Source organism: Artibeus jamaicensis, unplaced genomic scaffold (assembly GCF_021234435.1).
Source record: "Artibeus jamaicensis isolate MK-2021 breed Jamaican fruit bat unplaced genomic scaffold, CSHL_Jam_final contig_432, whole genome shotgun sequence".
Lineage (NCBI taxonomy): Eukaryota > Metazoa > Chordata > Mammalia > Chiroptera > Phyllostomidae > Artibeus > Artibeus jamaicensis.
Window position 1 is genome coordinate 14,587,058 of NW_026521828.1, and position 14,815 is coordinate 14,601,872.

The 14,815-nt window shown below is 34.3% G+C and overlaps 1 protein-coding gene across 1 annotated transcript in view; it reads right to left on the reverse strand.

Annotated features, from left to right (window-relative positions):
* The window catches only part of SPINK5 (serine peptidase inhibitor Kazal type 5), a 160,625-nt gene that overhangs the window by 46,966 nt on the left and 98,844 nt on the right, over positions 1-14,815 (reverse strand). Inside the window, exons 6-9 of the mRNA XM_037161851.2 lie at positions 7,132-7,259; positions 5,168-5,231; positions 4,301-4,428; positions 1,270-1,336 (exon numbers count right to left, since the gene is read on the reverse strand). Coding sequence (XP_037017746.2) covers positions 1,270-1,336; positions 4,301-4,428; positions 5,168-5,231; positions 7,132-7,259 — 387 coding nt within the window. The remainder of the gene's footprint in view (positions 1-1,269; positions 1,337-4,300; positions 4,429-5,167; positions 5,232-7,131; positions 7,260-14,815) is intronic.

Genomic DNA, 14,815 nt, shown 5'->3' on the forward strand with positions numbered 1-14,815 from the left:
GCCAGGATGAGGGAAAAGCAGCTGAGATGTGATGAAAGACAAGGGAGAAGAACTCTCTGTGTCAATGGAGTAACACAATGCTGACTATCACAAAATGACACAAGGTTTTCGACTGAAATTTAACAATCACCACTAAAGAACTGAGGTTCAAATTTCACTGCGTGTTGAACATATAATTGACAACTCTGAATATTTCCTGTTTCTTAAATAAAACACTGAATACCCCCTACAGGGTGGGAAACCTGCTTCATTGAGCAGCATTATGAAGTGCAAGGTCAGGGCTTGACTACCATAAACTGCACCTGTGTCTCCCTTAAGAAAATGTGTGCCCTAAAATCCACAAAAATAGTGTACTTGTATTAGCACAAAAAGGAGCAGGATGTAGAATCCCAACCTGACAGGAGAGCAGAACTGAACCCAGAGAGAAGAGGTGACTTCCACAGTTTCACACACCCAGAGCATGACAGGACTAAGGGTAAATAAAACTCAGGTGTTCTGACTTTTCAACAGAAAGCTGGTTATTTGGCAAAAGAACTGCTATCACTGTTATTGAAAGCAGCTTTCATAACCTTGGTGATTTAAGAAATCCAGGCTACATTACCTACAATGCCTATTCTACTAACAAAATAAATAATATTTTTGTGTTGAATGGAAAAATTGAATCATCTAAAATTTTTTTTAAACTTAAAATTTAATTGTATTTTTAAAACCCCAATCTCAGCATTTGTGTGAGATTTTCTTTTAACAGAAGCAAGACCTTGATAAATATAGACTTCACTATACATAATAACCATAATGGAAAAATGAATAATTTCAAATTCTGTCAAAGAGATTATATAGAACATATACCAGTTGATGTAGTGTTCAAAAGACTCTAGAATTATTTTAAAAATTATTCTCATCTAATTTATATTATGTTATTATGTTGCATTTTTTATAATTTTTTTCAAAGCAATATTAATTTACACTAAGCCAGAGAGTCTGGTGGAAATTAAGCATAATTTAATTTGCATAAACTTTCCAACTTACATTTTTTTAAGCAAGGGGAAATTTTTATATTTTGAGCTTTAGGTGGGAAATGCTGTTTTAAAAATAAATTTAATGATTAATAGGGTAGGAATTGTCAACTTGGGGAATTGTGAAATTAAGAGAAAGAATTCAGTGTGATAATGGAAGACAAAGACATTATTAAATTAGCTCAAACATTCAAGTGTATGTTTGTTAATATTTGTAGCCACAAGAACCAAATTGTGTTGGTGGGTAATTTACCTCTTTAGCACTTCGTCGAGTTCTGGTTTCATCCTGTCGCTTACTATTTTCTTCAGCTTCCTTTAAGCTGTTAAGAAGGAAAACAGTTGGTCAGTTTATGGCTCAATCATATTTTCAGTGTCTGGTTCTGTGCTAAGCACTTTCCTGTCCTTTGCTCTAACTTGTTAAACTGATCTATTTATGTGAGACAAGCCTTTTTTTCTCTGTTTTGAATGTCTGAGCCAGAAAATTGCTAAAGATAAGGAAGGGTGTGAAACTGAGTCACCGATGGTCAATTAGAAGCTTTGTTCTCTACAGCTAGGTGGGTGTGGCTCCTTGATTGACAAATTGAAGATTCTCAGGAAAATTCCCTTCAACTGGCAGAACCAGGAGCTTTAAAACAATGCTGTGACCAGGTGAAACCAAACTGAGTATTTGAAATATTGTCATCCACACCCTTGGAATAGCTTTTTAGATCTTGCGAAGTATTTGTTTGCCTTCATGTAAAAACATCATTGTTAATAAAAGCTAGAAGAAGCTGAGTCCCACCTTTAACAGGAAGCTAAACAATAAAACAAACAAGCAAGCAAAATAAAAACAAAGACACTGAAATAGAGAACAGGGGGACAGCAACCAGAGGGGAGAGGAGAGGGAATTTAAGGGGAAAAAGGGGAGGGATTTAGAGGAACAAGTATAATGGACACAGGGACAATAACTAAGGGGGGTGGAAATGGGAGGGAGTTGGGGAGCACGGGGCAGATTGGGCTGGGATGGGAGAAATAGACAGAAAACTGTGCTTGAAAATAACTAAATAATTTTAAAAAGAAGCTGAGTTTCTAAGTCCCTTCCTATCACCTATTGTTCAATTCCTGTTTCATCCTGCATTATCTTACTTCTATACAGAAAGAAGCCAGGAGGTCCATTTTTATTTTTCTGAGAAAATTCCATACTGTTTTCCATAATGGTTGTACCAGTCTACAATCCCACCAACAGTGAACTAAGGTCCCCTTTTCCCCACACCCTCTCCAACATTTGTTGTTTGTTGCTTTGTCTATTATAGCCATCCTGACTGGTGTAAAGTGGTATCTCATTGTGGTTTTAATTTGCATCTCTCTGATAGCTAACGATATTGAGCATCTCTTCATGTGTCTCTGGATGTTCTGTATGTCCTCTTTAGAGAAGTGTCTGTTCAAGTCCTTTTCCCATTTTTTAATTGGGTTCGATGTCTTCCTAGAGTGGAGTCGTGTAAGTTCTTTGTATATTTTGGAGATTAAACCTTTGTCTGAGGTATCATTGGCAAATATGTTTTCCCATACAGCTGGTTGTCTTTTTAATTTAATACTGTTTTCTTTAGCCATGCAGAGGCTTTTTATTTTGAATCCTAAAACATCAATTTCAAAGAACCTATGCACCACAATGTTCATAGCAGCACAATTTACAATAGCCAAGAGTTGGAAGCAACCTAGGTGCCCATCAGTAAATGAATGGATACAAAAATTGTGGTACATATACACCATGGAATTTTATGCAGCAGAGAGAAAGAAGGAGCTACTACCTTTTGCAACAACATGGATGGAACTGGAAAGCATTATGCTGAGTGAAATAGGCCAGGCATTGAAGGACAAATACCATATGATCTCACCTTTGACAGGAAGCTAAAGAATAAAACAAACAAGCAAACAGAATAAAAATAAAGACGCTGAAATAGAGAACAAGTGGGCAGCGACCAGAGGGGAGAGGGAAGGGAACATAAGGGGAAAAAGGGGGAGGGATTTTGAGGAACAAGTATGAATGACACAGAGATGAGGACTGGGGGGGGAACGGGAGGGAGGGGGGAGACCGGGGGGGGGGGGGGAAGAGAAAAAAAAATGTACTTGAAAAGTAACCAAATAAAAAAATTAAATAAAAAAAATAAAGAATTAAGAATAGAACTAAAAAAAAAAAAAAAAAGAAAGAAGCCAGGAGTTAAAGAGGTCAAATTCCATTTTTTAGCTAGTGAATGAAAAGAAATAGAAAGTCGCAGATTTAGTGCAGGTTTGATCACTAAAAGCACATGTCCTCTAGATTTAAAAAAAGTATATATTAAGCAAATATCCAGTCTAGAAACCAGTGGTAATCAATGTTTTGTAAACTTGATAAGACATTCCCTTAAATTCTATAATAGTGTACTGTAATTTTTATTTTTTTATTTTTATTTTTTTTAAATTAATTTTATTTAGTTATTTTTCAAGTACAGTTTTTTGTCTATTTTTCCCATCCCAGCCTCCCCCGCCCCTTGCTCCCCACCTCCCTCCCATTTCCACCCCCCCTTAGTTCTCGTCCCTGTGTCCTTCCTATTTGTTCCTCCAAAGCCCTCCCCCTTTTCCCCCTTTTTAAAGGTGGTGTGAAGTGTATGAATATGTAACTCTTTCTCTGTCCAGGTGTTAAAGATCCCAGTGATATATATAGATAGAGCACTTAAGGCTTGCTGTCATGTGGGTTAGAGAGTCTATATCTTGTTTAACACCCAAAATATTAAACACTCATTGGACTGTATTCATACCTGGCTCTCAGTGCCCAGAGCTATGTCAGACACCCAGGGAAAGATTCACCCGACAGTCCTTCCCTATCATTAATTCCACTTTTTATGCTAAATATGAATTCAGCCACATTAGTATTATTATTGTTATTTTAAATTAGACTATCATTTTAGTAAGCCTTTATACATGTTCAAATGAAGCAATGCCTGCCAAATAACTGATCTACCTAGGTTATTCCATATGAAAGTGCTTTTTAAATTTTAAAGCATGCCTTTTCAAGACATTGTAATTAAACAAATTATAGCCTTGAATTTAATAACTAGCATAGTCACCTTGTCTTCGCCTTTTAAGAAACTTTAGCAGATGATACAAATTAAAAAGAGAAAAGCCACTCTGCCCTCACCTTCTGAAGACAAAGGATTGTATCCCTGATGAAAAGTATTCTCTCTCTGTGGAGTGGTTCGTAGGATAGCAACCAAGTGCATACTCATCAGGCTCACCCACTTGGCTCGCCTGGGGACCCTGATACTCACAACAGCTCAGCACACATCGCGCACTTATTGCCATGTGTTCTTCCATCGGGACCAAGAACTGGATCATTTTCCCTTGTGCATCCAAGTCTCCCATCCCTCACATAAGGCCGGAAAGCACTACAGACATCCTAGAGCACAGAAAGAAACTTGATAGTTACCAGTTTGATTGTAATGCTCACAATGCTATTTTCAGATTATTTTCTAGAACTCAGTGCCTTTCTGTCCAATGCATACTAGCCACCTAGAGCAGTCTTGGATGTGAAGAAGTAGCTCAGTATTGTGTAATTCAGAGTTAAGTATTGAACTCATTTACTTATTTATTCATTTATTAGTAAACATGGATAACCCACTGTGTGCTAGAACTAAGGTAGAACACTGTTATGGACCTCAACTTGCTCACCATCTCCTGGGTGACATAGATACAGATTTAAAATATGTGCTAAATGTCTTGGTGGAGGTAACCTCAGGTGACTACAAAAATGGCGCCAAACCTTGAGTTAGGAAAATCATGCAGCAGGAAAAAGTCTAGTGTGACATAGTGAGACATTCACTTCCCTCCTTGAACATCAGAGGCTCACAGAATTTTAGTGTAAAAAGAAGCTATTTCATTCAAATCATTTTTAGATATGGAAATCTGGGACAGTGTGGTTAGGTAATTTGCACAAGTGATAGTGCTGGGATTTTGAGTACTGACTGAAGTGGATGACCTTTCTCCTGCAGGTATAGTTTCCTTTTAACTAATTTTCCTTCTTTTCCTTCCTTTTCCTTCCCTCCCCTCTCCCTCCCTCATTCTCTCCTTCCCTTTTTTCCTTCCATCTTTTCATAGAAAGATGAAGTAGAGCTAAAATATCTGACATTTGTCCTCACCTGCACGGCATTGCTGCCTTCACATTCCCCTTCGTTTTTTATGCCAACTTGAGACCTGGTTTTACTGGAATTGAAAGTTAGACACAGCAGTTTAGTATTACAGAACTTTTCATCACTCAAGTGTTAACTTATCTTCATTGCTTTGTGAGTATTTGCTTTTGAAAACAGGTGTCATGTTACAATCTTTACTTCTTCTAAGGAAAGCCTATGTTTATTATTTGGAGTCAAAGGAATGAAATCACATTAATGGGCTAATAAGATTCACACCTGTAAATGTTATTTCCAGAATTTGTTTCTCTATATCCAAAGGGATCCATATCAGAATCAGAAGTGTGGGGAAAAAAGCAAAGCTTATAACTAGATATTAGATACCCTCAAGAAACTTTATTGTTGTTGATATTGTTGTTGGTTTCAATAAACAAATTTAAGTTTATATTATCTAGCATCCTATTATACCATTCTTCATTTGGGTTATGCTAACTAATATTTTGTTTTTCATGGAAAGTATATAAAGTCCTAACAATTAATCTAATTCAGTCAAATAGAACTTTAAAAGCATATCTGAAGACATCAAACCATAAATGCAGGATATACTTCTTATACTTTCTATAAAGATAAGGCAGCTTACAAATAAAGTCTTTTAAAGCAATAAAAATACAATACAAACAAGAAAAGTAAACACTAAATAATTAAAGTGATAAGTAAAGGAGTTACATAAAACTATCAGCTGTGGAAAACAAGAAAATTAAATTCTAATATAATTTCAGAAACTTCTTTTTTTTTTATGGTGTCACAAATTATATTTAAGTCTTTTTTTTTTATTTAGTTACTTTTCAAGTACATTTTTTTTATTTTTTTTAATCTATGAAACTTCTAATAGACAGAGCCAAGAATTAAATGCAATGAGCAGTGTGACTCTCGCTGTACAGTAGAAGAAGTAAGCCAGAAGGCAGGAGAGAGAAACTGTCACTGGGCCAAGAGATGTAAAGAATCTGTCACAGGATTCCCCACACATGACACAGTAGGAACTAAATGTGCAGTGTACTCGCAGTAGTGTTACAAAATGTATATCCAGTAAAAACCTGTATGTTCTTTCCATGTCTGTGTTCATGTTCTGTTGCTTTATCTGGAGCCTTGGTAAGAGTTGAAGGTATAATTTTAGAGCATATTTCTAAAAATGCAGTCATATAAGAGATCAGAGTGATTTAATTCATTTGTGCTTTGGTTGCGATGCTTATTACAAGGAGAAACAAAGCTTGCAGAAACTTGAGGACTGAATATTTATCAAATCCCTTGCAAGCCTTCTCAAATGTTGGTTGTATACTTGCAAAAACCTAGGAGCACACAATTCAAAATGAAGATCACAAGTCAGAACCTGCAAAGCAGGTATGCTATCTTGTTAGTTGAAGACAGTCAATAACCAAATTTACTATTGAGGGTGGAGAAAGAACCAAGTGGGAACAAAATATAGGACAGCAAGACACTTCAGTGATGTGGCAAAGGTTGAATAGATGGGAAGAAGTTCAATATTAAAAGTCCCAATTACCTACTCTAATACTATAAAATACTGAGCACTTAATATAAGTTGATGATTAAATAATTCTCTGTGAGAAACAATGTACTCAGAAATAGAAAATGAGTAAATAAGTGTGTGCGATATATTGTTTCTATGTACAAATATGCTTGTGTATGTACATATATAAGTATATATATATGTGCATGTGTATATATGTCTCTGTACTTCACAGAGATGATAATAACCATCTGATAATTAGCACACAAAAGTGCTTTGTAAAATACAAAGTGTTGTAAATATATTTCCTTTACATGTAGTAAAAGAAGTGGTCCTAATAATTTATGGATGACTAGCTCCCACGAATTGTTAAAGAGCATAAGAAAAAAATGTCACTTGATAATACAGAGAACAGGCTTCAGGGAGAAAGACTAATTTGAAGAATACTCACATGTTTTCAGCACACAGGTCACACCTGCTGCTGTATGTTTTCCCATCTGTGCCACAAACAGCTGCATCCTCAAGGGGGCAGATAAAGTCCCCATCTCCTTCTCCTTTCTTGAAATCAGTGCAATTCAACTGCAAGAGACATGATAAAAGAACATCAAAATATCAAGAGATAAAACATTCCTTAGGTGCATAACTAGGTTAGTTTTAAGTTCACAACAATATAACTCACTGGAGAAAAAAGAACATATGAAGGAGACCACAATGAGCTAATAAAATCATAGATAGTAAAACATGATTCAAGAACAGCAATATAATTGGATTTCAGAAGTACAGTTTCAGTATGATTTCCACCGTTTGCTATCTGTGGTAGATAAACCAAGTCACCTTTATGAAACTGAGTACTGACTGGAGTCTTTGACTACCAAATCCTGCCTGCCATTCTACAGTGGTACTGCAGATAAGTGATTTGAAAGCTCTCTATAAACCACAAGTGGCAATAAAGTTTTTATTATTCAGATTAAGGCAGTGATAAAGAGCCAGACTGCTAGGTTTATAGTTCTAACTCTGCCACTTAATGGCTGTGTGATTTGGGAAAGTTACTTAACCCTTCTGTGCTTTAGTATCCTCATTTGCAAAATGGATATATTATTGGCAAATCCTCATGATTATAAAGAGATTTAAATATATTAATACATGTACAGCATTTAAAACTGTGCCTAGTACATTGTAATGATTTATTGTTATTATTTTTTCTTGCCACTGTTGTTTTCTCTACTGATAATCAAGCCAATAAAACTAATTACCTTTTGGGAACAAAGAGAGAAATCCCTAAATTACAATGATATGACATGGACTTAGGAACAAATCTGGATGGTGACAAAAACAACTACAATGTGTAGTAACTGAAGATCAGCATTTAAATCTCAGATCAGCCACCCACCCACTTCACCTCTTTGAATTTAACTTTCCTTACCTGAAAAATGGAATTGAGGCACTATCCACACTACAGATTTATGTTGAAGAGCAAATGAATACTTATGAAACATTATTTGGCAACTCACTATTGTAAGTAACATGAACTAACTTAGAAAAGATATAGAGATAACTTAAATTTACTTTCTATCTAAAATCAAATAATAAAACTGGAGGCTTTTTAAATGATATCACATTGCAGAATAAAAGTTTTTATGTCATTATCATCATAAAAAATTTTAGTTATGGATTTGAAACATTTAAAATATAGACTTATGACTATGTGTGCCATACAATATAAATAATAAAACTAGAATGAATACAAGTGTATAATGAATTTGTAGAACAGAAGTTTACATTAAGAAACATTCCTAGAAGCCAATGAAAAGGGGAAAAAATTACAATAGAAAAGAAAAGCTAGAGAACATACCCCACTATTCATGTCATAAGGTGTAAAAAATGGAGTGAAAATAAGAAAAGTTATTTTTATTCATTCAGTTTTTCACTGATTCCTTCAAAGCCTTTACACATTCACTAGGGTCTAGGCATTCCACTAGCGGTCACACTGGCACACCCAAAAACAAAATAAAACAAAACAAACAAATACATCCTCTAAGAAACTTACCTCCTAATGGGAGGAGATAGGGAACAAACACAAATAATTTCAAATAAAACTAAGTGCTATGAGAAACAAACTGAACACTGTAGTAGTAGGTAGAAGAGTAGCTATTTTAAATACAGTGTCAAGAAAGATTTCTCTGCGGTGGTGATATTTGTGGTGACATGAGATCAATGAGAAGGAGCCAGCCTTTAAAGATCTGAGGGATGGACATTCTAGGCATAGAGAACTAACATTGCAAAGGGTTTGTGATAGGAACTAGATTGTTCTGTTCAATGGGCAGAAAGAAGAGAAGTATGTCTGGAGTATAAGGGAACAGCAGGGGAGCTGCTGGTTTTCTCTCAAAAATCATTTCTGTTGATGTCTGTTGAAACAAGGGAAGCATCAACAATATGAATCAAAATTATTCTCTTCCATGATCACTGCTGTCTCCCTCCCTCAGAACATCAACAGCAGCATACCAGGTCACAGGTGTTAGCAGAATGATGACAGCAGAGCAAAGCCCAGCTGGGAGGTGATGAGAACAGGTGCAAGCATTTATGACTCCACCTCCTCCCCCTCCAAGCCCCAAGGGCTGGTGGATCACAGCCTACAGAGAACACCTCTTCCTAATGCTGATGATTTCTGAAAGCTTGCAGATAGATTCCTGATCTGGTGGAGTGGTGGCGAACTGTATTGTGCAACACTGGTTCCGGAACCTTCAGCTGTGGGCCTACCCTTTTCCTTACTTACACTCACCAGGAGAACAACAAATGCTTGACCTTCCATATTATCTAACTCATGTTAGCAGAAAAGAACAAAACAAACTAAAGCCATTATGAAATATTACAGTAAAAATATCTGAATATTTAAGGAGTAAAACATAATAAAAATATAGTGATCTGAATAATATTCAGTGTAAACTGAAACAGAATTGTTGGAATACATATAAAATAATTTATCAAGAGTATAACTATACTTTAGAGAGATAAGGAAAGATACCTGCAATGTGAAGCAAGAAAAGTTTCTACAGGAAGACAAAAGTAAAAGTTTCAGATGTGAAAAATACTTCATGGTATTTGTGAAGTATTTATATATGAATGCTTCATGTTTACATATGAAATAAGCCAATATAAAGAATAAAAATGGGATAGATGCAAACATATAATGACTCTGTGAACTAGAAGATTAGATTAGAAAAATCTCATAGAAGACATAAAGAAAAACTAGTTTTTCCTTCCACTGTTGCTTGAAAAAAATGCACCTCTGCAATCACTGAGGGAACATGTCATATATTTCAGTTTAGGTTGAGTTCACTATTAGTGTTGCTCAAGTATTCCATACATTTGATGATATTTTGTCTAGTTGTTTATCAATTTATGTGAGTAGAGTATTAAAACTTCTAAACATTATTGTTAAATTGTCTATTTTTTCTTTTTGAGCTTCTTTAGGTACATATATGTTTATAATTGTTTTATCTCCTAAAATATTCATACAGACAAAATTATGAAATGTCCCTATTGTTTCTAATGTTATTTTGTGCTAATGTCTATTTTGTTAGATAGTAGTAACGCAAATCCCACTCCCTTATATTGGCATGGTATCACCCTTTGATCTTTCCAGACTCTTTGTCTCTTTGGATTTAAGGAGTATTTATTGGAGACAGTTTACAGTTGCTTATTAATCATATAACATTCTCTGCCTTTCAATTGGGTGTTTAAATCATTTACAATGAACGTAATTATTGATGTGGTTGTATTTATATTGCTGTTTCTACTTGTTTTCAATATGCTCTTATCCTTTTTATTTCTCCATTCTTCCACTATTGCCTTCTTTTGGGTTAAATATTTCTAATATGTCTTTTTAATTCTTTCCTATATTTTATATATTTATTGCATGTCTTTTTCTTAGTAGTTACTTTAGTGACTACAATATACATCCTAATCTATCAGTTTACTACAGATTAATCATTAATTCTGATAAAATGCATAAACTTGGCACTGGTAAAGCTCTATTTCCTCCCCCTTGCACTATAGTTATCATATGTATTATCACTATATACTCAATCAAACAGCATTATAATTGTTGCTTTATACCATATCATATTTTTAAAAGAAGCTAGTTGAAAGCAAGAAAAATAATTTTATAGAGTACTTCCTATTAACCCATATATTTATCATTTCTGATGCTTCTCTTTCTGTTGGTCATACAGAAAGAACTAATTATTTTTGTAAAGCAGGTCTGTACCAACAAATTCTCTCATATATCAGTGACACAGGGATAGCTTTTTTGCCTTAATTTTTGTAGAATAATGTTGGTAGATATAGAATGTTGGTCAACATTCTTTGCTTTCAGCACTTTAATGAGCACATCATCCCTTGCCTTCCAGCTTTCATTGTTTTAGAGAAGTCAGTTCTTAACTGTAACCTGTATATAAAATGTCAGTGGTATTTTGTCACTTTAAAAATGTTTTCTTGCTTTCATCATTTTGATCATGTTGGTCCTAGATATGAATCTCCCTGTATTTATCCTGTTTGGAACTCATAGAAATTCTTGAATGTTAAGGGTTATTTTTTCCCTTCCATTTTGACACATTTTAGGTCATTATTTCTTCAAATAAATTTTCTATTTTTCTTTTTGTTGTACTTCTAATATTTCTATTGTATTTCTATTTGTATTGTCAGGCTTGTTGTTTTCTCAAGAACTCTGTGACTTTGTTTTTCATCAGTATTTTTTTTCTTTGTACTTCACTGTTAACTTTGATCTTTCTGTAAATGTACTAATTTGTTTTTATGCAACCTCAAAGCTGCTTTTGAGCTCTTCACTAAATATTTCATTTGAGTTATTGTTCTCTTCAACTCCAGAATTTACAACTTGATATACAGTGGTATCCCAGTATTCATTGTTAATTCGTTCTGGAACTCATGATGAGTGCCAAAACTGACAAGGGGTGAGTAAGAGACAAATGATGAATGATGAAGCATTTTCTCTTTTGGGGCGGTGTCACATTTCATACAAGTTCTAGCAAGAGCAAGTGCTGAAACATTTTTTCTTGACAAAATGACATGAGTACTGGGTTTGATGAGTTCTGAAGCTGACGAGCACCGAGGTATAACTGTATATATATTTGTACACTGCTTTAGCTGAAATCCATAAGTCTTGGATTATTGTTAGAACCATTGTTATAATCCAAATATATATATTTTTTCACTGAAGAATCTATTTGTTTATTCACTGTTGTTAAATTTTTAAAGACTCTTCAAATTTGGGTCTCTTGAGTATTTGAACACTTTAAATAGCTGCTTCCAGTCTGTCTGACAAATTTAACACCTGGAGACAACTCAGTTTCTATTAACTTTTTTTTCTTGCTCCTGAGTATGGGTCATACATCCCTATTACTTGCACATTTCATATTTTATTTTGAAATCTAGACATTTTGGATGATATGTTGTAGTGATTCAGGATTTTGATTTTACTGTAAAGATTATTTTTGCTCTTTTATTTTTTGTTTGTTATCTTTGGGCTAAGTCTGTGACTTCTCATCTCATAGCTTGCAGCTGTTGATGTATCTGCTAAAAATATTTGTGGTTTTTTAAAGCATGGATTTCTAGGTTTTTTCCCTTGTATCTGTATAACTTGTGATAAGCCAGTGAGTGGATACAGTTTGTGCTCAAACACCTCAATCTAGTGGGCTACTACCTCTGCAGACAGGCCTGTGTACATTGGGGAGGGAATCCAAAGATCAGGTCATTTTTACATCTACTCCAGCATTTGTTTTCTCTTGGGATTTGTGTGTGTGAGTGTGTGTGCAAATGCTTGTGCACAGCCTATGGTCAACCAGGACTGTGTGAATTGGTTGGTCTCTCTTCTCTTGCTGCTGCCAATGTGTGGAAAACTCAGCCAGAAATGTTTGTCCCAATCATGCTTCGAACCTCAGGCCATTCTGCTTACTCTCAGTGAAGATCCTGCTTCCACTGAAAACATCTCTGAATGTGAGTTGCCTGCTACCCTAAGCCCCTTTCAACAATGGCAGTGCAGTTGCTGACCCCCAGCATTTCCTGCTTTGGTTGGTCCTCTACAACAAGGAAGCAACAGAAGTAAGATGCATCCCTTTAGCAAGAAGATCACAGACTCCCACTCTGCTAATTCAAATTTTAGCAGTTTTTCAAGGATAAGTGCTTGTCGGATGGACATAGGCTGCTCATCGATTTCCAGAGTGGTAATAATGATTGGTTTGGTCAATTTGTTTAAATTATAGTTGCATTTTGGGAAAAGATTTGCTGATTTCTTTATTCAGCCATAGTCTGCAATGTGACCACTCAGGGTCACAACTGTCTAAACCACATTAGAATAATTTAAAAGGGAAAAGTATGGGCTCATTTTACTTATAAAAATAGTTTCAAATTTTCTAAATAAATATTAGCTATCCAAATTCAACAACATATTTTAAAATGTATCAGATTTTGCTGTGTATAATGCACTGCTGTATATAGTGCACACCCACATTTTTGGCCCAGACTTTCAGGAAAAGAGTCTTTCCTTTTAGTGTTTTAATTCAATGTTTTATTTATTTAGAAACAAAATTATTATTATATTACAGGATATTATTTTGCATATGGATATTGTTTTTGCTTTCTAGAGTTACACTTTTAACACATAAGCTTAAACAAAAGAATTAAAAACATTTATATAGATGCAGAATTACTACTACCCATGTATAATATGCATTTTTATTTTTCTCTCAAAAATTTGGGCAAAGAAGTGTGCATTAGACACAGCAAAATATAGTACTATGGTTAAGTATGATTTTCCCTCAGAACACCAAAATAGTTTAACATTAGCAAATGTATCAAGAAATTTATTACATTAGTAGACTTAAAAAATCCAAAAATTATTTCAATATTCAGAAGATTAAGAACAGAAGGTAACTTCCACCTCTTGCTATAGTTTATATAAAAAAACTGCTATAGTAAGCATTATATTTAATGGAGAAATGTTAGATGTATCCCCTTTTTAGAGCGGGGAGAGAGCAGTTTGATGTTCATTATCATCACTACTGTCTAACTAGTGAACACTAGATCCTGGCCAATAATATAAAGGGAAAAAATAAAGAAGTAATAAGATTGAAAACGAAGTTATAAAATTTCTATTATCTCCTATTCTATGCAGAAAATGTGATCAACTACCAAGAAAAATACCAGAAGAATTAACAAATAAGTTAGCAGAATTTACAGAAGGTATACAGAAGTTGTTCAATATAAGATCAATCTATAGAAATCATTAGAATTTTTCTATAACAATAACCAGATAGAAATACCATAAACAACAAAATACCAATAAAAATAGCAATATACTTACAACCTTTCTAGATACTAGAAAAATTATAAAAATTAGTGGAGAATATCTTATAAATTTTATAAAGTGCACATAAATTATAGAAATTAATGAGAAATATGTTGTACTCCTGAGTTAGGCAAGTTAATATTGTAAAAAGTAAATTTTACTCAAATTAATTTATAAATTCTTTGTATCCCTAATCACATTCAGTTCCTAAACTCAACCTGGATGTTTCATAAACTCATTAACTTTTTAAATTTCTAATAACTATATAAAAACACAATCTATGCATAAGTAAATCAAATTAGAAAATGATGAACTAAGAAATGAAACTTGTCTTATTAGTTATCAAAGTAATAAACTAATCTGAACAGAATAGAGAACTCAAAAACACACATATACACATATAAATGTAATATTCTACCAAGTTGGCAGCTGAAATCAATGAGAAACATGGAATGAATCAATGAATTAAAAAACAAGTCTCTACATGAACCAAATACATTAGAGGTTAGAAATTAGTTTTTAATTTAATCTTTATTGTATTTTTTCCATTACCATTTAGTCTCCCTATACTCCCCCACCCCCTAGTAATCACCACTCTGTTGTCCTTGTCCATGAGTCCTTTTTCCTATTTGCTCAGTCCCTCCACCTCCTCACCTCCCTCAACTCCTCCCCCTGCTGTCATTCTTCTCTCCATCTGCAAGACTGGGGTGGTAGAAATAAAAACAGCGAAAGAAGTCAAATTTTGGATAAAATACTTTAAAGGCTGCCAACA